Source organism: Mytilus galloprovincialis, chromosome 12 (assembly GCF_965363235.1).
Source record: "Mytilus galloprovincialis chromosome 12, xbMytGall1.hap1.1, whole genome shotgun sequence".
Classification (NCBI taxonomy): domain Eukaryota; kingdom Metazoa; phylum Mollusca; class Bivalvia; order Mytilida; family Mytilidae; genus Mytilus; species Mytilus galloprovincialis.
Genome location: NC_134849.1, coordinates 80,092,134 through 80,118,087, shown reverse-complemented (window position 1 = coordinate 80,118,087; position 25,954 = coordinate 80,092,134). Strand labels below are relative to the sequence as shown.

Here is a 25,954-nt window from a genome sequence, read left to right as displayed (position 1 = left end):
CAGGGGACAAAGATTAGTCTTTTCCCAAATTAAGTTAATTCAAATGAATTGATATAGATAATTCATTTTCATGGGAAAAAATACTCTCTGTTTTTAAAAGATGATACATTTGCTATAATTTTTCAAATTGAAAGATTAGTTTCATGATTTTTTGAACAGATGAAAATTACTGCCCTACCCTATGGTAAAAGTCTATTTACCCAATTCACTTCCTGTACAAAAAACTTTGAAAATGGCTACTGGAGCTTTGTTCGGTGGAAATAGTCGCTCTCAGAGCAAGAATCTGGTTGAATTTCGATGTGGCAAAATGTTCATGAAAGAGAAAATGGTCCACCCAGATAAAAGGAAGGGGTTGCTCTACGTGTATCAGGCTGAAGACTCTCTAATGCACTTTTGTTGGAAGGACAGGGGCACCGGCACGATTGAAGATGTACGAAAACTGCTATGTCATTTTGGGTTTTTAACATATTTCATGTTGATGTATGCATTGTATTGCTCTAGATATTGCTAATATTTAAAGAAAGGAAATGTTAGATTTACACAACAAATTACAGTGTATCTGTACATAATTATCTGTACATAATTTTCTATGTACTGACTTTTTGAAATTAGGAGGAAAAGGGGGAGGGTGTTTTTCAAGGGGGTCTCATTTGGGGTTTTTGATCCTGAATCCTGCCTACTGCTTTGTCATATTCCTGTATGACGCTTAAACTTAAGCAATTCTCATTTTTTTGTAATTTCCTGTTTTCAGGTACATTAATCAGGTTGGGGACAACCCACCTAATGGGGAACTGTTCCCCAAATGATAGTCCGAGATTACTCTGATGTCCAACGGCTGTTTTGCCAGACAAGCTGGGGCCGTGGGACGTCAGAGCTCGTCCCATATCAAAAAGTGGATATTTGCCCACCCAAAGTAGATGCGCTGCTTCGTTGCTTCTGGTGCCGACTGACGGCCTTGGGATTACACAAAATGTATATAAATCGGGCATCAATCTGTTCATTTTTCATTTATATCCTCATTTATGTAAGTTACACCTACCTGCCAACCTTTATAATATTTCCTCATAATTAGACAGTTTTCACAGTGACCCATCGATTTCAGCATTTTGCCTTTCATTTTCAAAGATTATCACATGACCACAAGAAAACAGTGATGATTTATGCAAATGACCATAATGTAACACTTGTTCATTTACGATGCAAGTTATCTAAGAGCTTCTGATTGTAATGTGGTCTGAACTAAATGCTTCATATGGATCTCCTGTCAACATGGTAAAGGAGGTGAAAACCCGTGGTTGGCTACTAAATGTTAAACATCGATCTCCTATAAAGGAGGTGAACAAATATAAATATTTGCATATTTTGAGTCTCGAGACCACGGACTCTCTCGTTACTTGACGTCCATTTGAAAGTGAAAGTCAAAATGCCGAAATCTATGGGTCACTGTGAAAACTGTCTAATTCTGAGAAAATAAAGGTTGGCAGGTAGGTAAAACTTACATAAATGAAGAGATAAATGAAAAATGAACAGATTGATGCCCGATTTATATAATTCTGGGGCCGTCAGTCGGCACCAGAAGTGACGAAGCAGTGCATCTATTTTGGGTGGGCAAATATCCACTTTTTGATATGGGACAAGCTCTGACGTCCCACGGCCCCAGCTTGTCTGGCAAAACAGCCGTTGGACCTCAGAGTAATCTCGTACTACCCAAATGAGTAACAATCCCTCATTTGAGTTGGCACAAAAACAAAAACAAGTAGAAACCTTAATCAGCAAAAGTAATAAAAAAACATGGTCTACAAAAACTCAAATACAACAAAAACTATAGGATGTATCCTTAATAACTTATTTTTAGCAAATGCAAGGTGAGCAGTAAAGACTCTTGCAAGCTTCTTGTTTGTGATACATTGTGGTGAGATAATTGCATTCTCTTTATATTTTTAGGATTTGATAATCTTCCCAGATGATATTGAGTTCAAACATGTTACTCAGTGTACAACAGGAAGAGTCTATGTCCTCAAGTTCAAGACATCCAGCAGAAAGTTCTTCTTTTGGATGCAGGTAGGTTTTACATGAACAGGGTGAGTCTTATGTCCTCAAGTTCAAGACATCAAGCAGAAAGTTCTTCTTTTGGATGCAGGTAGGTTTTACATGAACAGGGTGAGTCTTATGTCCTCAAGTTCAAGACATCCAGCAGAAAGTTCTTCTTTTGGATGCAGGTAGGTCTTACATGAACAGGGTGAGTCTAATGTCCTCAAGTTCAAGACATCCAGCAGAAATTTCTTCTTTTGGATGCAGGTAGGTCTTACATGAACAGGGTGAGTCTTATGTCCTCAAGTTCAAGACATCAAGCAGAAAGTTCTTCTTTTGGATGCAGGTAGGTCTTACATGAACAGGGAGAGTCTAACGTCCTTAAGTTGAAGACTTCAACTTCAAGGAGTTAGTTCTTTTTTTGGATGTCAGGGGTTTCATTATCTTTCATGTTGACTGGTACTTTCCACATTTCTAGGTGGTACTTTTCAATTTATATCATGAATATCTTATATAAGAATTCCTACATTATGGTGGTACTTGTAAATAGCATAGGAGGGTAAAAGTACCTGGTACCGCCTCCTAATGAATGGCCTGGGATGTAGGTAGGTCTTGAGATGTCAGAAAGAATTTTATTTTCATTCTCAGAAAATGTTTGATAAGCAACTGAGTTTAATCGTTTGCAGGAATCATGGTAATTTTGATCTATATTTTTGTTATTTGAAAAAAACTGTGAAATGTCAATTTATTCAGTACATTACCTAATATTAGTCTATAAATGTTATTTTGTTGTTCAAGTAATGATTTTCATATCTTTGTAACTGGAGGGGTTTTTACGTTGCATATTTTCTGTGTCAACTTTTACATATCATACCCAAGACCGTGTAAAGAGTAAGTATCGGAATCCTGAGTCTCTGATCCTTCATATGTCATGTATGTGGCTTTGTAGAACTTAACACTAGCAAGTTTTCATAGTTTATTATAATAAATTACAATTTAGCAAATATCAACAATATTATAAAGATAAAGGTATTCAAATGTAAATAAATTAAAAGTGACAAAATATGGTGAGGTCTGTGCAAGACCAGCAAGACTGAAGATAGACATTTTGTTCTACAATGTATATATATAACAATGTCATCTAACCAACAGTTAGTGGTAAGGTCTGTGCAAGACCAAGCTTTCTATATGTAAAGCTATACTGCAGAATGACTAGTGTCGACAAGCAGTGTTGCGAAGCTTTTCTTTCATAAAAGAACCTACCGTTAAAAGTCTCTATAGGAAGACTGTGGCTCTCTAAATGATTAAGCAATTTAACAACAAATGGAAGTTTTTAGCGACCTTGACTGGCTATACAGCCCTTGCACTGTCGGTATTAATCTCAGAACTAGTTTTACAAGAGCAAGATCAATAGAAAAGCTCTATAAGTAAATGATATTAAGTTCCAAATTTATCAAAAATCTGTGAATATCTTCAACAAATTAAAGCACAATAAAGTAAATAGATATTATGACATGTAAAACAATCATTTTTATCAATAATTTATATCAACAGTAATATTTAAATGTTAATTTCACAACAGTCCATTTTCAAGGGAAGTAATGTTGTTTTAAAAACTGGCTCTCTGCCACATCTTCAATTAGTTTTTAATGGACAGAAAATGAGAAATTATTATATAATCTGACAGTGATTTCAATGAGTAATTTGTAACGGGAGAAATTATTATATAATTTATCTAACATTGATTTCAATGACTAATTTGTAACGGAAGAAATTATTTGATTCCAGGAACCTAAGAATGACAAGGATGAGGAATACCGTAAGAAAGTTAACGAATATCTGAATAATCCACCAACACCAGGGTCCAGTCGAGGAGCTGGACTATCTTCTGATCTCTCTGGACTAGGTAAATATCTGAATAATCCACCAACACCAGGGTCCAGTCGGGGAGCTGGACAATCTTCTGATCTCTCTGGACTAGGTAAATATCTTAATAATCCACCAGCACCAGGGTCCAGTCGAGGAGCTGGACTATCTTCTGATTTGTCTGGACTAGGTAAATATATGAATAATCTACCAACACCAGGGTCCAGTCGGGGAGCAGGACTATCATCTGATCTCTCTGGACTAGGTAAATATCTGAATAATCCACCAACACCAGGGTCCAGTCGGGGAGCTGGACTATCATCTGATCTCTCTGGACTAGGTAAATATCTGAATAATCCACCAACACCAGGGTCCAGTCGAGGAGCTGGACTATCTTCTGATCCCTCTGGGCTAGGTAAATATCTGAATAATCCACCAACACCAGGATCCAGTCGGGGAGCTGGATTATCTTCTGATCTCTCTGGACTAGGTAAACTTTATTTATCATGCAATCAGCCAACTTTTGACAATTAGTACAAATAACATGTTTACATATATTTTAATATAAAAAAGAAGATGTGGTATCATTGTCAATGAGACAACTCTCCACAAGCATGACAAGAGACAAGAATAACCCAGAAATTAACAGCTATAAGTCACCTTGCTGCCTGCAACAAATAACAAAGAGCAATACTGCATAGTCCTCTATAAAAAGTCAGAAATCACAAATTCTTGTTTTTGTATGAATAAAGTCCCCAGTTACTCATGTTACTCCACTTCCATGTTGAGCAAATGGTAATGTGAATATTTGTTTTTTGCTTAACAGTTCATTTTGGGTTTCCCTTTGTCATGTTTGTGGTCCTTGTTTAAACAATGAATTTCTTTGAAATTTTTTTTGACACACTTCTTTGGATTTAAATAACTAGAGTTTTTTTCCTCAAAAATCTTTTAACAAAAAAAGTTCTTATTTAATGTTCAGGACTGAGAGTATTTTTCTTGTAAGATTTTTTTGCCACTTTTGAAATTTCTGTTTGTATTCTCATATTTGAAATGAACTTTTTTTATCTTTGATGCGATTTTATTTTGAACAAGTGAAAAGAATTACTTAATATTGTGTCAGCAGCATGACTGTGAAGATATAAAAATTGGCTCACAGTATTTCTTCATTTCTGAAGGTTGATCTTCATAGACAAAAAAAAAATTAGATTTCATTAATTCTGCTTTCCAAACCTCCCTTGAACATGTTGAAACAAATGTATCTTGATAATCTTTTAGGCCCAAAAAAATAAAACATGTGTTTCTGGTATTAAATGTGCTGGTAAAAAATAGGGTAGGTAGGTAGGCAGTATAATTTTATGCTACAACAATTTTTTAACTGGTTACTACTTAGAAATTAGTCAGATTTTAGCAGTGCATGTTCCAAAGTGACATATTAAAGTGTATGGGTAGCCCCTTAAAATTAGGTAGGGTTAGAGGAAACATGTTTTATTTTATTTTGCCTGACATGATGTATCACACACACTAGCAACTTAATATAAACTTTGATATTTTGTAGGTGATTCCGATTTACAGAGTATACTTGGTGGGATGAGCCAGCAACAACTCATGCAGTTATTAGGTAGGATTATTTCAGTATTTTAATATTTCTAGACATCTATTGTAGATTTGATAGCTGCAAACTTAGTTTACTGTAAACTGACGCCTCAGGGTGTGGGAATTTCTTGCTGCATTGAAGACCTGTTGGTGACCTTCTGCAGTTGTCTCTTCTATGGTCGGGTTGTTGTCTCTTTGACACATTCCCCATTTCCATTCTCAATTGTATGAGTATGAAAGATGGATATTTTGACCCATAACATCAGTAATAAATGTTGACAGCCATTAGAATACATAACACTTACATATGATAAAAAGTTTTAATTGTTGGCTGATCAGAATTAATGTTGATTTAAATAACGTTGCTTAGAATGCAATATTTTTTACCCCTCCCCCACAATACACAAACCAACCAGGGCTTTCCATTGAAATTGAAGTAGAAGGCTCAATTAAAATTATAGGCGGCTGTAACATGCGTTCGGCGAAGCCGGACGCCCACCAAGCTGTAAGCTTGGTGCCTTACGGCAGGGGGTGTGGGGGCCGCTCAAGGCCCCCAGAAGCTCTGGCATAAATAGAGCAAAATCCTGCATTCTCGCAATCTCCTGGATTCTAATTTCATCTTTCAAATGACCATTATTTATGTATGAAATTAAAGAAAGAAAAAAAAAACTCAAAGAAATTTCATTTTTTTTTATGTTAGTTTTTTATTTTCATTACCTTATGCTTAAAATTCATTTACTTTTAAAGGAGTTTTATTTAAATAATCATCCGGTTTGTTAGAAATCTTGATCGATTTATTCAGTGTTCTCCCCAGAAATTTTGGATAGCATCACATTTTGCGTTAAAAAAAATAACTGTATTTTTTTAATGTCATTTAACGCGTCGCGTTGATGCTCTATTTCCTTTATATGTTTTAGTTTATATTGTTCAATTCATAACTGAGAATACAATTAAACTATAACCACAACAACAGTTGTTTCAGTTTATGTTTTCTTTATTCATTTATAGTTACAGAATTAATTTTTTTCTTTTGTGCCAAACAAAAATAAATATGTGGTTTCAGTTACCCAACAATAAGTCAAATGAATGAATGGTTCATTATACCTATAAGTGCAACTTGTATATATACAAAACTAAATATCTAGTACACAAAATTAACTATTTTTTATATTATATTAAGTAAAGATATTAAAAGTAGCAAAAAAAAATCAATTTAAAAACTTTTTTTTATCGTGTTTATGAAATTCATTGTTTCATGGCACTCAATGAATCAGTCCCAGTAGTTTCTTATCTTTACATTAGAATGATATGTATTTTTTTTAAAAGTTATCTAACAAATAGTCTGTTAATGCGTAGTTTTCCCTCTTGGTATATTTTTTTCTGTCTACTGTCCATCTGTTGTCATTATCGTGAAAATGCGGATTTTTGTCATATCTCGTCCGGTTCCTATCCGTAGTTTACACTAAAATGTGCAATGGCGGCCGTAGAAAAATATACGAAAATGAGTCCGAGAATAAACATTGTTTGACAAGAGATTGTGAATGAATAAGACGCTTTTAATACATTAAATGGATTAAACATAAACTTAAGCCAATTATGATAACTTTTTAAAGAAGTATTAAACTTATTTTAGCTGTAAACCAAAATTCTCGCTCTCGTATTACAGGAAGAGAAAGAAAGTAATTTTTGGAGAGTTGCACAAATAAACGATCTTTTAAAAAATAATAATAATCGTTTCAAGCTTTGAAATTTCTTAATACAAAACGTAGATTTTAAATTGTTTTATGATTGAATTTTCCATGTCGAAATTGGTGATTGCAGACACGTGGTATTAGTCATGTCACAAGTGTCAGCTTGGGATATTCGCATCCAAACAGTTATCACCCTGAGGGCAATTAACACCTAGCTATTTAATCTCTTTATTGCCTCTAGTGTCCGACTTAAAGGGATTACAATTAAAGGTGATGTAACTTTTATGATCATAATCGATAATAGATGAAAGTTCGAAATTGAGGACAGGTAAAATAGCATCTTCAAAATAATTATAGCGTCGCTGGAATTATTATAGCATCACGGTGATAAAATATAGCGTCGCGGTACCGCGACGCTAAAACGGCCTGGGGAGAACACTGATTTATTTTGCATAACTATACGTGCATTTGTTAACAAATGACCCCCCCTTTTCTCTCTAAAGACTGTTACGCGTATTTAAATCATAATTATTTCTCAAGCTTTGACAGAAAATTGATAAATCCTCTGATTTTCTCTTTTTTAGCTCACCTGGCCCGAAGGGCCAAGTGAGCTTTTCTCATCACTTGGCGTCCGGCGTCCGTCGTCCGTCGTCCGTCGTTCGTCGTCGTCGTCGTTAACTTTTACAAAAATCTTCTCCTCTGAAACTACTGGGCCAAATCAAACCAAACTTGGCCACAATCATCATTGGGGTATCTAGTTTAAAAAATGTGTGGCGTGACCCGGTCAATCAACCAAGATGGCCGCCACGGCTAAAAATAGAACATAGGGGTAAAATGCAGTTTTTGGCTTATAACTCAAAAACCAAAGCATTTAGAGCAAATCTGACATGGGGTAAAAATGTTTATCAGGTCAAGATCTATCTGCTGTGAAATTTTCAGATGAATCGGTCAATCGGTTGTTGGGTTGCTGCCCCTGAATTGGTAATTTTGAGGAAATTTTGCTGTTTTTGGTTATTATCTTGAATATTATTATAGATAGAGATAAACTGTAAACAGCAATAATGTTCAGCAAAGTAAGATCTACAAATAAGTCAACATGACCAAAATGGTCAGTTGACCCGTTTAGGAGTTATTGCCCTTTATAGTCAATTTTTAACCATTTTTCGTAAATTAAAGTAATCTTTTACAAAAATCTTCTCCTCTGAAACTACTGGGCCAAATTAATTCAAACTTGGCCACAATCATCTTTGGGGTATCTAGTTTAAAAAATGTGTGGCGTGACCTGGTCAACCAACCAAGATGGCCGCCACCGCTAAAAATAGAACATAGGGGTAAAATGCAGTTTTTGGCTTATAACTCAAAAACCAAAGCATTTTGAGGAAATCTGACATGGGGATATAAATGTTTATCAGGTCAAGATCCATCTGCCCTGAAATTTTCAGATGAATCGGTCAATCGGTTGTTGGGTTGCTGCCCCTGAATTGGTAATTTTGAGGAAATTTTGCTGTTTTTTGTTATTATCTTGAATATTATTATAGATAGAGATAAATTGTAAACAGCAATAATGTTCAGCAAAGTAAGATCTACAAATAAGTCAACATGACCAAAATGGTCAGTTGACCCCTTTAGGAGTTATTGCCCTTTATAGTCAATTTTTAACCATTTTTCATAAATCTAAGTAATCTTTTACAAAATCTCCACTGAAACTACTAGGCCACAATCATCTTTGGGGTATCTAGCTTGAAAAATGTGTCCGATGACCTGGCCATTCAACCAAGATGGCCGCCACGGCTAAAAATAGAACATAGGGGTAAAATGCAGTTTCTGGCTTATAACTATGAAACCAAAGCATCTAGAGCAAATCTGACAAGAAGTTAAATTGTTAATCAAGTCAATATCTATCTGCCCTGAATTTTTCAGATGAATTGGACAACTGGTTGTTGGGTTGCTGCCCTCCAATTGGTAATTTTTAAAGAAATTTTGCCGTTTTTGGTTATCTTGAATACTATTATAGATAGCGATAAACTGTAAACAGCAATAATGTTCAGCAAAGTAAGATCTACAAATAAGTCAACATGACCTAAATGATCAATTGACCCCTTAAGGAGTTATTGCCCTTTATAGTCAATTTTTAACAATTTTCATTAATTTGGTAAATTTATGTAAATTTTTACCAAATATAGTTCTCTGTTACTAATAAGCAAAGTTCATTATAGATATAATTGTAAGAAGCAAAATCATTCAGTAAAGTAAGAACTTCAAACACATCACCATCACCAAAATACAATTTTGTCATGAATCCATTTGTGTCCTTTGTTTAATATGCACATAGACCAAGGTGAGCGACACAGGCTCTTTAGAGCCTCTAGTTTTTGTAAACTGTTCAATAAGTAGGTAAACTGTTCAATAAGTAGGATACATAAATCATTAGGAAATGTTATCATTTGAGGTCGAGTCGACAATATTCTACTTTCGTTTTTGGAAAATGACGCAGTCATTGTTCCATAACTGCCGACCTGAACTTCATTTCATTTCTCTGCCTACCGCGCTTGGTTTCGTATTTACTATTTTCCATACAAACTGGAATCTGCTTGTGTTATCATTATGCATCATTGTGTAGTATTAAATCAGCCAGGACCCAGTTTACACTGGTTTCTACTTGAATTCCACTACACTCGAACAAAGTGTTGTAGTTTGACGGAAACCAGTTTTAGAATTTGTAAACTACAAAACGTAATCGGTTATTGTTCATTCCGTTTTGGTGTTTCATACCGACTTATATGGTTTGAATAAGCTTAAGACCCTTCAAACATTAATGTGAAAGGTATATTAAAGACTGTTTTACAAAAGGATTGAACTGTTTTACTTTCAAAGTCGTACTATAGGGATATCTGTCATATACGGATTTTCACTCTCACCGGTTAATTTCTTCTTTTACACATGCTTTGGAAACTTCCTGCTTAAACATCGCAAGTTTTAAAATTGTTTTTGAGTGAATTAAACTTATTTTAACAATCATGAAGCGTTCCAGAATCATTTTAAAGCAGTTTCTTCTTCTCTTTGATGATGGAAAATAGATTTTCTCAAGAAAATACCGCAAACGATCGCAGAGGAATTGAAACGTACAAGTCAAGTCGTCACCTGGTTAAATTGGCATCTAGTCAAATCGGCACCTATTCGACGTCAATTCGGCATCCAATAATATTTGTTATAATATTTTCTATTCAATTAATTAATTACTGTTACCAAGTACATAGTGAATATGTTGTTGTGTATTTTGGTAAACAACGAAACGAAAGTGAATATAATAATGTTGTGTATAAAGGTAAACAACGAAGCCCTTACCAAAGCTGTTGTTTTAACAATTAGACAATTTGTGTAATTGTAAAAACAAGTCAATTATTAAAATAAAATGGAAAACTATGAGTCCCTTTCAATAAATCAATCTTTCATGCAAAATAATTAGCAAATTTAAGGTGTTTTTTTTTCAGTAAAGTTTATACAGCATTAAACCAACAATCCTGTAAAATGCTCAACTGGTTAAAATAATGCAGAAAAATACCCAATATCTCATGTATTAGTCAAAATAATTATGACGTCTGGCAAGGCTATTTTATTATTTTTCTGGGACGCCTTCCTACGACGTTCGTAGGAAGGCGTCCCAGAAAAAAAATTAATATAGCCTTGCGGTCATAGGAAAGTGTTCCAGAATAAAATTAAAAAAGCCTTGCCAGACGTAATAATTATTTGGACTACTCATATATATATATCATTAAAACTACACCAAAAAAGTCATTTAGTTGAGAAAAATAAATATATACAAAATGTACATGAACACCTAAAAATGTGAAAGTTAGTATTTAACTCTTTTTGCTTAAATACTGAAAAAAATTCTGGCAAGCCCTTTCTTATTTTTACCCTATTGCTTAAAATACTGTTAAAAATATATATTTAACATGGGTGATGAATTGACTATATCAGGTGTCGATTTTAACCAGGTGATGATTTGTCCAGGTGCCAATTTAACTAGGTGCCGGTTTGACTAGAATTCTTTGACAAAATGTTTGAAATTATCTGAGTTTCATTAGACCTTTGATAGCAGTAACAAAAAGATTATTTACTTAATATTTTGTGGGAGAAGGGGGTTCAGACTGTGTTGTATCAGGTCTGTTTGTGCCCAATACATTTTCGCACCCTACACGTTCGCACATTCACACTCTACTCATTCGTGCCCAATTTTAATTCAAATTCAAGTTGAATAATTGGAAAATCATGGTTGTTGTTTTAAATTGCTTTGGTGTAAATACTGAATGTATTTATAGCTTGGTATGAGTAAAACATTGAAGATTTTAAAGGAAAAAACACAAAAGATAATTTTTTTTAACAGCTTGGTCCCATTGATCTGAAACAACGAAACAATAAAACATAGACACCAAAATATAGCAATCCACTAATATAACCAAAACATGATAAAATTTATTCAACACACGGGAACAAACATAGTCAGAATCTCACTTCATTTTGAAACAAGTCAATGAAACAAGTTATAGCAATACACTAACCAAAACATGATTAAGAGTTATTCAACACAAAATAAAACGTTAACAAAATACCACTTTATTTAGAAAGGATTATTATTATTTTTAGCAATACCCTATCCAAAACATGATTAAGATTTATTCAACACAAAAAAAAAATTGCTGTCTTACTTTATTTTGAGACAATGACAACAATTATACTTATAAGAAAACACTTGCTTACAGAGTTATTAAACACAAAACCAATTAAGATTGGGTGCGAACATGTAGGGTGTGAAAGTGAAAGGGGGTGAAAATGAGTGGGCGCAAACGTGAATGGACGCGAACGGACCCGTATTCAGACTATGTACCAGTGAGAAATATACAAGCCTTTCTATGGTATTTATTTGTACAATTCAGCTAGTCTTGACCTATTCATTTGTCTTAAAAAAACAGCCAGTTGTCACCTTCACTTCACACACACACACATATACGAATATCAATTATATGCTCACGATACATGTTGCATTGTTAAACTAATTACGGTACGTGAAAATCAAGACTTGCATAAAAACTATCCCAATATTAGAGACAGTGGCGTCATTTTTCTTCAGAGCTTTCAGCTCTTTGATTGACCTTGATTCTCTGAACACCACGTGGGCTTTGAAAAATGAACTTCAAAAGATACTGTTCTAGATTCTGAACAATATGATCTACTACACTTTCTTAAATTTGACTAATAATATTCCATAACATAAGATTGTCATTCTATCTGATTGTCTTCACGTTTCAAAAGCCCCAAAAAGCCAACGAGTTAATGACCATCGGAACGTATCTATTGTTATCGTTCAATGACCACCGGAACGTCTTTCTTGTTATCTTTGAAAAGAAACGATGCATTTTAAATAGACAACCAATCAGTGACCTGAATTCATGTGAACTATATTTAGCCCAAGGTAAACACTGACTTTTCATCCTTGTTTATCGTGACCGCGACTTTGCGACAATACGTCTCTCGGCTGCCTGTAAACATTTGAAAAAGATATTTTTTATACGACCGCAAATTTTGACAAAATTTTCGTCGTATATTGCTATCACGTTGGCGTCGTCGTCGTCCGAATACTTTTAGTTTTTGCACTCTAACTTTAGTAAAAGTGAATAGAAATCTATGAAATTTTAACACAAGGTTTATGACCATAAAAGGAAGGTTGGTATTGATTTTGGGAGTTTTGGTCCCAACATTTTAGGAATTAGGGGCCAAAAAGGGCCCAAATAAGCATTTTCTTGGTTTTCGCACCATAACTTTAGTTTAAGTTAATAGAAATCTATGAAATTTTGACACAAGGTTTATGACCACAAAAGAAAGATTGGGATTGATTTTGGGAGTTTTGGTTTCAACAGTTTAGGAATAAGGGGCCAATAAAGGGCCCAAATAAGCATTTTTCTTGGTTTTCGCACAATAACTTTAAGTAAATAGAAATCGATGAAATTAAAACACAATGTTTATGACCACAAAAGGAAGGTTGGTATTGATTTTGGGAGTTTAGGACCCAACAGTTTAGGAATTAGGGGCCAAAAAGGGACCCAAATAAGCATTTTTCTTGTTTTCGCACCATAACGTTAGTATAAGTAAATACAAATCTATGAAATTTAAACACAAGGCTTATGACCATAAAAGGAAGGTTGGTATTGATTTTGGGAGTTTTGGTCCCAACAGTTTAGGAAAAAGGGGCCCAAAGGGTCCAAAATTAAACTTTGTTTGATTTCATCAAAATTGAATAATTGGGGTTCTTTGATATGCCGAATCTAACTGTATATGTAGATTCTCAACTTTTGGTCCCGTTTTCAAATTGGTCTACATTAAGGTCCAAAGGGTCCAAAATTAAACTTAGTTTGATTTTGACAAAAAATGAATCGGTTGGGTTCTTTGATATGTTGAATCTAAAAATGTACTTAGATTCTTGATTATTGGCCCAGTTTTCAAGTTGGTCCAAATCGGGATCCAAAATTAAACTTTGTTTGATTTCATCAAAAATTGAATCCTTGGGGTTCTTTGATATGCCAAATTTAACTGTGTATGTAGATTCTTCATTTTTGGTCCTGTTTTCAAATTGGTCTACATTAAAGTCCAAAGGGTCCAAAATTAAACTAAGTTTGATTTTAACAAAAATTGAATTCTTGGGCCTCTTTGATATGCTGAATCTAAACATGTACTTAGATTTTTGATTATGGGCCCAGTTTTCAAGTTGGTCCAAATCAGGATCTAAAATTATTATATTAAGTATTGTGCAATAGCAAGTCTTTTCAATTGCACAGTATTGTGCAATGGCAAGAAATATCTAATTGCACAATATTGTGAAATAGCAAATTTTTTTTTAATTAGAGTTATCTTTCTTTGTCCAGAATAGTAAGCAAGAAATATCCTATTGCACAATATTGTGCAATAGCAAGAATTTTTTTTAATTGGAGTTATCTTTCTTTGTCCAGAATCAACTTAAATCTTTGTTATATACAATATACAATGTATATACACTTTTTACTACCAACTGATAAATTTAAATAATCTTTACCATTCAGTGATAACAAGCAGTTTTTTTACATCTTAATATTTTATGATGTATTTAAATGAGTAGTTATTGTTGCAAACTCCATTAGAATATTTTAATTGAAATTAGTTTTGGAATAAGGGAAAGGGGGATGTGATTAAAAAAGTGGGTTCAATTTTTCTCATTTGAAATTTCATAAATAAAAAGAAAATTTCTTCAAACATTTTTTTGAGAGGATTAATATTCAACAGCATAGTGAATTGCTCTAAGAGAAAACAAAAATTTTAAGTTCATTAGAACACATTCATTCTGTGTCAGAAACCTATGCTGTGTCAACTATTTAATCACAATCCAAATTTAGAGCTGAATCCAGCTTGAATGTTGTGTCCATACTTGCCCCAACCGTTCAGGGTTCAACCTCTGCGGTCGTATAAAGCGCCCTGCGGAGCATCTGGTTTCTTTTTGAATTTATATTTTTGTCAGTGAGTGAAGTAGCCGGCACTTGAAGCCACCGCAAGCGGCGGATTTCCGCCGGCTACCGGCTTCAATGGAAAGCCCTGACCAACACACACACAGCCATGTGGGGCTATATTGCAATCACCTTGTCTGTTGCCTATGCATCGACTTTCAATGAATATTAACATCACTAGAACACACCCGTGATATCGCGGGTCCGTGACTGATATATAACTATGCGTATGCCTTATTTTAGTATGGGTATTGTCATCTGATAAAGTCATGCCGATTATAACATGTATAAGGTGCACAGTTTTCTTTGCTTTCAAAATCTTTCTGTTTGAACCCGTCGACCTGGAACCTATCAATTATTGGTAATATTAATAATTTGGAAAACAAAAGGGCCTGGAATGGAATTTTTTTTACTCAACAGTATACAGCAAAATTCTAAATACACTGTTTGGTGGTGCGCCTGTCTGATGCGGAATGTACAGATAAGGTAATAGGTAACAGGTGAATATACTATTGGTATCGGTGTCGGACTCGATCCGGAACTTCATAATTATTGGCAATATTAATTACGTGGAAAACAATCGGGCCTAGAGTGGTGTAATTTTTAATCAACACCATTGTACTACATTAGTTATATATAAAGTTGAATTCTTTGATTCATCGTTTTTACGTGATGACGGGTGACAAATTGGACCTCGTAATTTTAGTATTATAGATACTTTATGACTGTAGAGAACGGCTACATCTTTAGTCAACAGCTCCAGTTTCAATATTTAAGCACTTTTCATATTTGTGAGATACCTGTTTTCTGTTTGAAGGGACTTTGAACAATGTTAAAATTTCCAATATATTGAATAAAAGTTGTTTGTGCTTGTGTATTGTAGGACCGATGGGAATGGGTGGTCCAGGTGGTGGACTGTCTGCTCTGATGGGAGCACGTCCTAGCAGTGCTCAGTCAACAGCCTCTGAACCGTAAGTAAATCATTAAACTGACCAAAATACTATTTTCTAGGGGCCCACTAGGCTCCTTGAAAAGTAGATAAAATTCCAACCCTGCCGTAGAGAGAATTTGTACATTATCATCACCATGATAACATTTGCCTTAAAATATTTCTAGACCATTTTCAGTAAGTAAATTTTTTGTTAGAAATTAATTGTTAGAATTACAAATTTAAGGGGGCTCGTGGGTCTATATCAAATTATCTTGAATATTATTATAGATAGAGATAAACTGTAAACAGCAATAATGTTCAGCAAAGTAAGATCTACAAATAAATTGATATGACTAAAATGGTCAGTTGACCCCTTAAGGAGTTATTGCCCTTTATAGTCATTTTTTACCAATTTTGTGTAATTTTTTTCTAATCTTTTACAAAAATCTTCTCTAAAACTACTGGTCCAAATTTAACCATACTTGGCCATAATCATCATTGAGGTATCTTGTTTTAAAAAATGTGTCCGGTGCCCCGCCCAACCAACCAAGATGGCCACCATGGCTAAAAATAGAACATAGGGGTAAAATGTAGACTTTGGCTTATAACTCTGAAACCAAAGCATTAAGAGCAATTCAGACAGTAGTTAAATTGTTTTGCAAGTCAAGATCTATCTGTCCTGAAATTTTCAGATGAATCCGACAACTGGTTGTTAGGTTGCTGCCCCTGAATTGGAAATTTTTAAGGAAATTTTGCTGTTTTTGGTTATTATCTTGAATATTATTATAGATAGAGATAACTGTAAACAGCAATAATGTTCAGCAAAGTAAGATCCACAAATAAGTCAACATGACCAAAAATGTCAGTTGACCCCTCAAGGAGTGTTTGCTCTTTATTCATATTATAGTCAATTTTTAATAATTTTGTAAGTTTTTGTAAATTTTTACAAAATATTTTCCTCTATAAGGCCTAAATTAAAATATTGTTTGTTTGCCCTTTTCCGACCCTATGTTTTGAAACAGGGTAGGTAGGTAGGTAAAATATTTTATTTTTTTTCCAAAAAAAAAAATAAATTGGCTCTGTATATTTTTTGTCATGGGTAGGCAGCCAAAGAGACAACAACCCGACCATAGAAAAAAACAACAGCAGAAGGTCACCAACAGGTCTTCAATGTAGCGAGAAATTCCCGCACCCGGAGGCGTCCTTCAACTGGCCCCTAAACAAATATATACTAGTTCAGTGATAATGAACGCCATACTAACTTCCAAATTGTACACAAGAAACTCTACGTACCTTGTACTCTTACCTAAAGGTTTTCTGTAAGAGATAACTTTGTACTGGTAAGATGTGTCCGGGCAGACATACATTAGTAGAAAAAGTCCCTAGAGTGTTTAAAATTTCGTGTGTGCCTTTGTTTCCAATAAAATTGTTCCAAGACTTAAAACTCAATTGTCACGTATTTTACATCCCATTTATAAATGATCTGTATGGAAAACTTGGCGATTTTACTGCCAAATATTTTCCACTTTACAGGGTTTTGTCACCTTTAGGTCATGTCAGATTTAATAATATAGCGGCATCGTTAACATAATCATCCTGATCTGCGGATCACAAAAGGCCATCCTTACATAGAATACAACGTCCGTTTACAAAATAGTTTGTACACACGTTGATAATTTTGTATCAAACGAGCTTTTTTGTAAATGAACCCTGCTCTTCAAGTATAAAGGTACAGAGTAACGTACGTCATATCATGATTTCAGGAAGCGTTCAACATCGATTTCAAACAAATGCTTTGAAACTTCAAATGCAAGTGTTCATGTCAAACGCTCACGTGATACCAAATGGACTCGACCTTATACGTTAAAGATAAAACACGAGGATTCCGGTAAAAAAAGTTTTGAGCGGGAAATACAAATATAAGAATTTTGGTAGGAACGAAAAAATAAAATAAAATAAAATCTTGCTGGTAAATACAAATAAAAGATTTTCAGGCAGAACGAATTTATAGGGTCGGTCGGTAAAGGGCAAACAAACAACATTTTAATTTAAGCCTAACTAATGGACCAAGTTCATTATAAATTGAGATAATTGTAAGAAGCAAGAATGTTCAGTAAAGTAAGATCTACAAACACATCACCATCACCAAAACACAATTTTGTCATGAATCCATCTGTGTCCTTTGTTTAATATGCGCATAGACCAAGGTGAGCGACACAGGCTCTTAAGAGCCTCTAGTTTTCTGTTCAACTAATAGGAGAAATAAAGGTAAATAAAAAAAATAAAAATTACAGAAATCGCTAAAATTTTACAATTATTTAGTTAATGTAAAGCTTATTTGAAAACAATAATAAAAAATAAAGGTCACCGATGAGAAAAAGAAGATATTTCAATTTTAATGCCAAAAAATGGCATTTTTACACCATAGGGAAATAATTTGGAGCTTTTTCAATGATTAAAAACATTTTAGATGTCATCTGGGGTCAAACAGAATCGATTTTTATGGTTGATTTTTGTACCATATGATAAAGTAATAAATAATAGTGTAATAAATAAAAAAATTAATGAAAAAACAAATGTTTAATTTTTTGGCGAAATTTATGTACCCGCAAGCCTCCTTATTAAGCTGCAAATTTTGCAATATAATCTGAAAAATACTTTCATAACAGTTTTTAGACTTTTTTCATTTTTGTTTTTTTGTGTTGGTAACTTTGTAGGTGTCTGATTTGATGTTTACTTCTTGTCTGATATTGTAACAATATTGTTAGAAACCTTAAAATTAGAATTTTACCCCTTTACATTTTAGACCTCTGAGAGTGCAGTCATCTCCTGGTACCAGAGGATCCAGTAATGACCAACAGAGACCAGTTACTGCTGCTGCTCTTCCTTCCCAGAATACAACAGCATCAACCACAACAACTACTACAGGGACCACAAGTACGACAGCAGGGGCTGCTACTACTACCTCTACAGGGGGCAGCAAAACACCAATACAACTCAGTGATTTACAGAATATACTCTCTAGTATGAATGGTAGGTTTTACTTTTTGATAAAAGGGCTTAGTATTAAAAAAGAAGATGTGGTATGATTGCCAATGAGAACACTCTCCACAAGAGACTAAATGACACAGAAATTAACAACTATCGGTCACCTTATGGTCTTCAACAATGCGCTAAGCCTAAACCTCATAGTCAGCTATTAAAGGCCCAAAATGTAAAACAATTCAAACGAGAAAAGTACTACTCAAGAATTTATTGTTAGGGAGGGAAGGTGGTGGAAACACACTTGTACCATATGATGGGTTAATTTAGAAATTTAGATTAATTTAGAAAGACATCTATACTATTAAACGAGAAGACCTCATTTTGTGTGTCGGTTCTCTTCTTTCCACAATAAATTAATCATCATGCCTCTGTGGCCTATAGGTAACATGCATAGTTGCATTTGTCATCCATTTATATGATTATTCAGATTGAGTTATTTTTGGAGAAAAACGAGAAAAAAGGCATTCGGTTATTGTTTCCGTCATTGGGTGAAATTTTTAGTCAGATTAGACTTCCGGTTTGCATTTTTCTGTATTCTTTAAACATACATATACCATGAATAAAGTGTATTTTCTATCTGCTATCATTTTCAAGTTTACTATCCACAGCAGTCACAGAGTTTATCAGGGTTTCCCCTGGGCCAATTAATTTTTTCGCTACCTCTTTCGCCAAAACAATATATTTTTCGCCACTTCATTAATTTATTTTGCCAAGTAACTCAAATATATTTTTTTCTTTTGAATTTTTCCTTTTTTCTGGACTATCATTAAAAGAAGAAGAAGAAACGTCAAAATTTTGCTTCTAACACGTGTGTAGCAAAGTGGTTAATAACACCTTTATGTGACATGTGACGGACGCCATTTAACCATATCATTTTGTCCGAAAATACAATCAACACCTTTATTTATTAGTCCTTTGATGTAGATAGCTATAAAATGCAATCAGCTGATTATTGATTTTCTGTTAAAATCTTAACGAGTTCAAGGTGAATTCCTAGTATTGTCTGATCAGGTAAAGTCCGGGAAACAAGAAAAAAAGTAAATAAACAAGATGGAGGGAAATAAATCATTTTATATATTTCTTTGGCCAAACTATTTCGCCAATGAAAAATTTTGATCACCACAATCATTATTTTTTCGCAAATTGAGCGGCAACCCTGGAGCTTATTAAATAGAGAGTCTGTATAATATATCAATGACTGCCGTGGATCGATTAGTAAACTGAGAATTGAAAGTAAAAAGCAAATACTTTATTTATAGTAATGAATGTTCATAATATGCAGATAAGCGCTAAAATTATTTATATGTTATTAAAATTAATAGAAATTAAAAAAATGGTAATTTTGGAAAAAAAAGGAGGTACTTATGACTTTTTATACCTTTTCTGAAATTCTCTATTCTTTAAATCTTTTACAAAAATTCATTGATTACAAAAACAAGAAGATGTGGTATGATTGCCAGCGAGACCACTCTCCACAAGAGACCAAAATGACACAGAAATTAACAACTATAGGTCACTGTAAGGCCTTCAATAATGAGCAAAACCCATACCGCATAGTCAGCTATAAAAGGCCCTGAAATGCAATGTAAAACAATTCAAACGAGAAAAACTATGTAACACATAAACAAACGACAACCACTGAATAGCAGGCTCCTGACTTGAATGTTCATAATATACTAAATATATGTTCATATTGAAATTAACTGAAAACAAAAAAATGGGAATTTGAGAAATAAAGGAGGGATAAAAAAAACTTTTCTGTCCCCAATTACCTATGAATTTTGATACTTTTCCTGAAATTCTCCAGTCATTAAATCTTTTACAAAATTCTTCCTGCAGCACTTTACATAATTTCAACAACGCTCTGAATGCCCATAATTTCGCAGTTATGTTCTAGTATAATTTATTATGCATGGCAGAGTAAAATAAATATTGCCTTCCAATCCGTCAATAGTTGAATACATTTATTTCTTGAACAAACTTAATAACAAAATACATAGGAATAGAAGATAAATTGCTGTTCTTTATTTGATTGTTGACTGAACTTGTTTATTTGAAAGTATTCAGTCTGAAGATCTTATAAAATCAAGAGATTTTTTATTGATTTGAATTTAGAATTAAACATGTTAAAGGAGATTTTTGGTATGTATCTATAGTTTATCGATGGTTTTTCAAACACGAAAATGTTTCTCAGTGACAAACTCATTGAAGCGTGAAACATCGTCGAGTTTGAATGACCATTGATAATCTGTAAAACACTATTTTCATATGACATTTCTGGTGTTCACATTGACAACCCCATGTGCACCCTTAGTTTAAAACATTTTAAGAATTTTCAATTTATCAAGTGAGTACCATGATATAAAAAATATCACAAAAAAAATTAAAGAAAAAAATACATAAAATAGTGATAGCAATCTTACAACAAAATAAAAACCTGAAAAGGCCTCTACTTAACATACAGTTTTAAAAATTATAATAATAAACCAAAACTTGATTAAAAGCCCTCTTGACAAATATTTAGAAAAAGATGCATGATGTTTGGAGCAATTACTTAAAGTGCACAGAAGAAAGTCTAGAACAAGACCATAGTTTGCACATTTAACACTGAGCAAAAAGTAGGCTTTTGTTTCTTGTTCTCTAAAATATACATGTATATATGTTTTGATGGTTTTTTTTTATTCATTTCTAACTGATGTTTAGTTTGCTACAGTATTCTACATTGTATGTTTTTTTTTTATTTCAGTGCCTACAACACCTAAAGAAAGTAAGTATAAAGTCAAATAAAAAAGTACTGAACTCCAAGGACAATTCAAAATAGAAACAAATGGCAAAATCAAGAGACTAAACACATGTAATGTATGGAAATCAACAGTCATATTTATAATTTGGTATAGTTAAAAAAAATTACAAAAAAAAAAAGATATGTAAAATTACTATGCACAAGTGCGTATCTTTTTTTTATACATTCTCAATTGTTTTCATGAATCATCATCAACAACTTCTAAACAACACCCGTTGTTATAAAATGTTAGAGGAGTGAATTTATTGGTTTTTATTTTACTTGGAAATTATCAGACAAGACTAGTCACCCATGAAAGTGTTAACATCACAATAAATAGACATAACATTTACATGCATATATGATATAAATGTGTATTGAAAACTTAAAATTGTAATCACAGAATAAACTGTTAGCTTTTCTCAACTTTTAAAAATTTGTTTTATGCATACTTTCTACTTTCTTACATTTCTATGGTAATATATATTTACCATAAACATAAATTTTGTTTTGATATTTTTTATGAGCATGTCTAATATTTTTTTAGGTGTAGATCTAGTTCAGGCTTTAAATCCAGAGTCCATGATTCCAATCCTTGCCAATGCAGAGGTCCAAGAAAGACTAGTCAAATTCCTACCTGAAGGTGAAACTCTACCCAAAACTGAACAGGAACTGAGAAACACTATCCAGTCACCTCAATTCCAACAGGTAAGATATCAGAGGGGGAGGGAAAACAGAATAGGAACTGAGAAACACTATCCAGTCACCTCAATTCCAACAGGTAAGATATCAGAGGGGAAAGGAGGGGTAAACAGAATATGTACTGAGAAACACTATCCAGTCACCTCAATTTCAACAGGTAAGATATCAGAGGGGGGGGGGGGGAAACAGAATACGAACTGAGAAACACTATCCACTCACCTCAATTCCAACAGGTAAGATATCAGAGGGGAAAGGAGGGGTAAACAGAATATGTACTGAGAAACACTATCCAGTCACCTCAGTTTCAACAGGTGAGTTATTAGAGGGGTGGGGAGGGGAAAACAGAACAGGAATTTAGAAATAAAATTGAGAATGGAAATAGGGAATGTGTCAAAGAGACAACAACCCGACCATAGAAAAAACAACAGCAGAAGGTCACCAACAGGTCTTCAATGTAGCGAAACACTATCTGGTCACCTCAATTCCAACAGGTAATGTATGAAAGGGTGTGGAGGGTGAAAATAGGAAACACAGTGGTAGGATTTTAGAAAAAATATCAAAAATATCTGAGAGGTTTTACAACACAGCAAGTGGTTTATAGGCAGGGAACGAACCAAGTCAGTTCAGAGGAACTGTCAATTTTATAGACCTTTAACTTCAGAGAGTATAATTTTGAAACAGGTTACCTTCTTTGTGGAAGAACATTCTGGTACTCTGTCAAGTAGGAGCAACTAAGAGAAGTAAAACTTGGGGAAGAAAACAGCTGTTGTCCAGTGATTTTGTCTTGTCTAGAAAACATAAAAAAGTTTTAATGTGTTCCCCCAAAGTTTAGCCTATTATAATCTTGATTTACTTCTTTGAATTGAAATGTAACATGTTTTTCATTAAAATATAAACAGTGTAACCTGCCTAATCAGACACCTAAGTATTCAAACATCCTGCTTTATCCGACACATTTTCATGGTCCCATAATATGCCTTTCCTTGCAGATAAACCTTGAGTATTCGGACACCCTGATTAATCCGACATTATTTCTGATTTCCCAGTGTGTTGGATTACACTGATTACACTGCATGTAAAAAAAACTAACATATAAATTAACTTCTATGTTTGTAGGCATTGTCATCATTTAGTGCAGCATTACTATCAGGACAGTTAGGTCCTCTGATGTCACAGTTTGGTCTCGGTGAAGACGTGGCCAATGCTGCAGCACAAGGAGGTAGGTCTAATACATTAACGCATTCAACGCCTTGTATCATATCAAATGAACAATTCTGTTATTGCTATTCTACATCTTGATAAGTCTCGAAGGTCTGCTGCTGTGTTGGTACTGTAAATTCAGATATTGCAAAAAATGTGAAAGGGTTATTAATATAATTTAAACTTGTATATTGATTTCTTTTCATATTAGTTATTAAAACAGGATTCTTCTCTATATTGCAAAAATCTTATTAGCATTTAAGTCTAAAACGATAAAAATCGCAATAATAAATGCATGCAATAATTTCTACAGTAATTCTATTTGTACAGTACAGTTGGTTGATTTTGTAGTTCATTAAAACCAGAACTAATAATACACAGATTAAATATGTCACTATTATAATTGTTATGTTCATAGACTGCATCAATGTATTTAAAAACCCATGATAAGACCCTTTGGTGGTCTTCCGTTGTTATCTCTTTGGTCGGGTTGTTGTCTCTTTGACATGTTCCCCATTTCCATTCTCAATTTTATGAACCAATCTTTAACCATACAAACTTTAAATTTCTCAATCAGATATACATTTTGTATACATGATGCTTTGAAAGAATGTTAGATTATTTTAAGGGGTCATTTTATTTTGTAGATCTTGGTGCCTTCGTCAAAGCCATGCAAGAACAGCAAAAGAAAAAAGATTCGGACGATGACAAAATGGACACTAAATAATTTTGTTGATGTTTTTTTTACGAGTATTCTTAAACTTTTGATGGTTTGATTACACATATTATTTAACATGAGTGTTTTATATTCCTTAATGAGGAGCTTGATAACCCCTGCTTTTCCTGTATCTATATATTCAGTTTTTTTTAAATAATTGTTCTTATTACTATCAAATACATTATCAACTATGTTTCCAATAATTTACATTTTTATGCACTCAAAACTTCTAGTCGTCTGCAGTAAAACAAGACCAATTAGTTTAATTTTCGGATAATAGTTGACTCTCTGACATTCAAGAAATAGAAATATCTTGAACTTTAAATATATTGTATTTCGAGACTTATTTGCCATGTTATATTAAACAAATACTCATTACTTGTAAACAAATTCATTATAACTTTAGTTGACGCATTTATGAAGAAATTTATGAAGAAATATAAATTAAGTTGATAGATGTCTTTATTATTATTTCCTAACACTTAACACATTTCTGGAATAAGTTGGTTAATGATAAACCTCAAGGGCTGAGAGTCAGCAGTTTTTACCTAGTGCTTAAAACTGGATTAGTCTTTATCAGCTACACTCCATACCAAAACACAGGAAAGATTTTTTTTGAGAATAAACATTAAAATTGTTCCTCAAAGGTCAATTTGGTCTTTGTTAGGAGTAAGTTATAGCAATTTATATAGATATAGGAAGATGTGGTGTGAGTGCCAATGAGACAACTCTCCATACAAATAACAATTTAAAAAGTAAACCATTATAGGTTAAAGTACGGCCTTCAACACGGAGCCTTAGCTCACACCAAACAACAAGCTATAAAGGGCCCCAAAATTACTAGTGTAAAACCATTCAAACGGGAAAACCAACGGTCTAATCTAATGTCTATGTCTAATTGACAACCAAAAAATATTTACAGGGTATAATAGTTGAAGAAAGTAAAATATTTACAGGGTATAATAGTTGAAGAAAGTAAAATATTTACAGGGTATAATAGTTGAAGAAAGTAAAATATTTACAGGGTATAATAGTTGAAGTGATTTGATATATTTATTCTTGATATCCAAAAGAACAATACTTTTATGCTGCGAGTCACTATTTGATGCTTTTTGTCAAGTGAGCGCAGCTGATATTTTACAATATCAATATGCAGACAACCTGATTATTGATTTATTGGGCTGTACTTGCGTCTTTTGGAAGTGTTGTTTCACCAGGAACTGGAAGATGACTTGATAAGTTCGGGTCAAACTTATCAACGTTGGTTCAAACATCATGAAATGGCTGATTCGTTGGTGTCAAAGTTATTAAGATGGCCCAACGTGTTTCACTTCACAAAGCTGTGATATGCAATTTTATAAAGAGCTGACCAGAGTGATTAAGGCAGTAGGGCGACAGATAAGAACAATTATCTATACAAGAATGCAAATGCTGAAATGTCTTTCATGCTTTACTGACTATGAAAATGTACTATTATTTTTATCAATGATCCATGATGTAATTCAGTTCAAGACAGACATTTATGTATTAAAATCTTTCAACACTGACCTTTGAACCATAAAAATGAGGTCAAAATCAAGAGATCTCATAAAAGACATCTACACCTTATAATTAATCCATACACCAAATATAGTTGACTTATTGCTATTAGTACCGGAGAAATAGATCTTACCATGAAAAATTAACATTTACCTATGAACCACGACTGTGATACATTGACACTGTTCATACATTCAAAATGTAATGTAATATATTCCATAGTTTCTGAAAAATGAGCAGGGTCAAAATACCTCCAACTGACATACACATTACAATCATTCCATACACCATAGTGTTAAAGTATCCAAGAAAATTAATGAACCT

General features: G+C 33.5%; 1 protein-coding gene across 1 annotated transcript; it reads left to right on the top strand.

The window, feature by feature from the left end:
• The first annotated feature begins 199 nt into the window (after positions 1-199).
• On the top strand, positions 200-24,544 carry LOC143054967 (proteasomal ubiquitin receptor ADRM1-like). Its single transcript, XM_076228063.1, has 10 exons — positions 200-430; positions 1,945-2,061; positions 3,820-3,937; positions 5,453-5,515; positions 15,597-15,684; positions 18,451-18,677; positions 21,436-21,456; positions 22,019-22,179; positions 23,290-23,392; positions 24,021-24,544. Exons 1-10 carry the CDS (start codon positions 233-235, stop codon positions 24,098-24,100), a joined length of 1,176 nt encoding a protein of 391 aa, XP_076084178.1. The 5' UTR covers positions 200-232; the 3' UTR covers positions 24,101-24,544.
• The last annotated feature ends 1,410 nt before the right edge of the window (positions 24,545-25,954 follow it).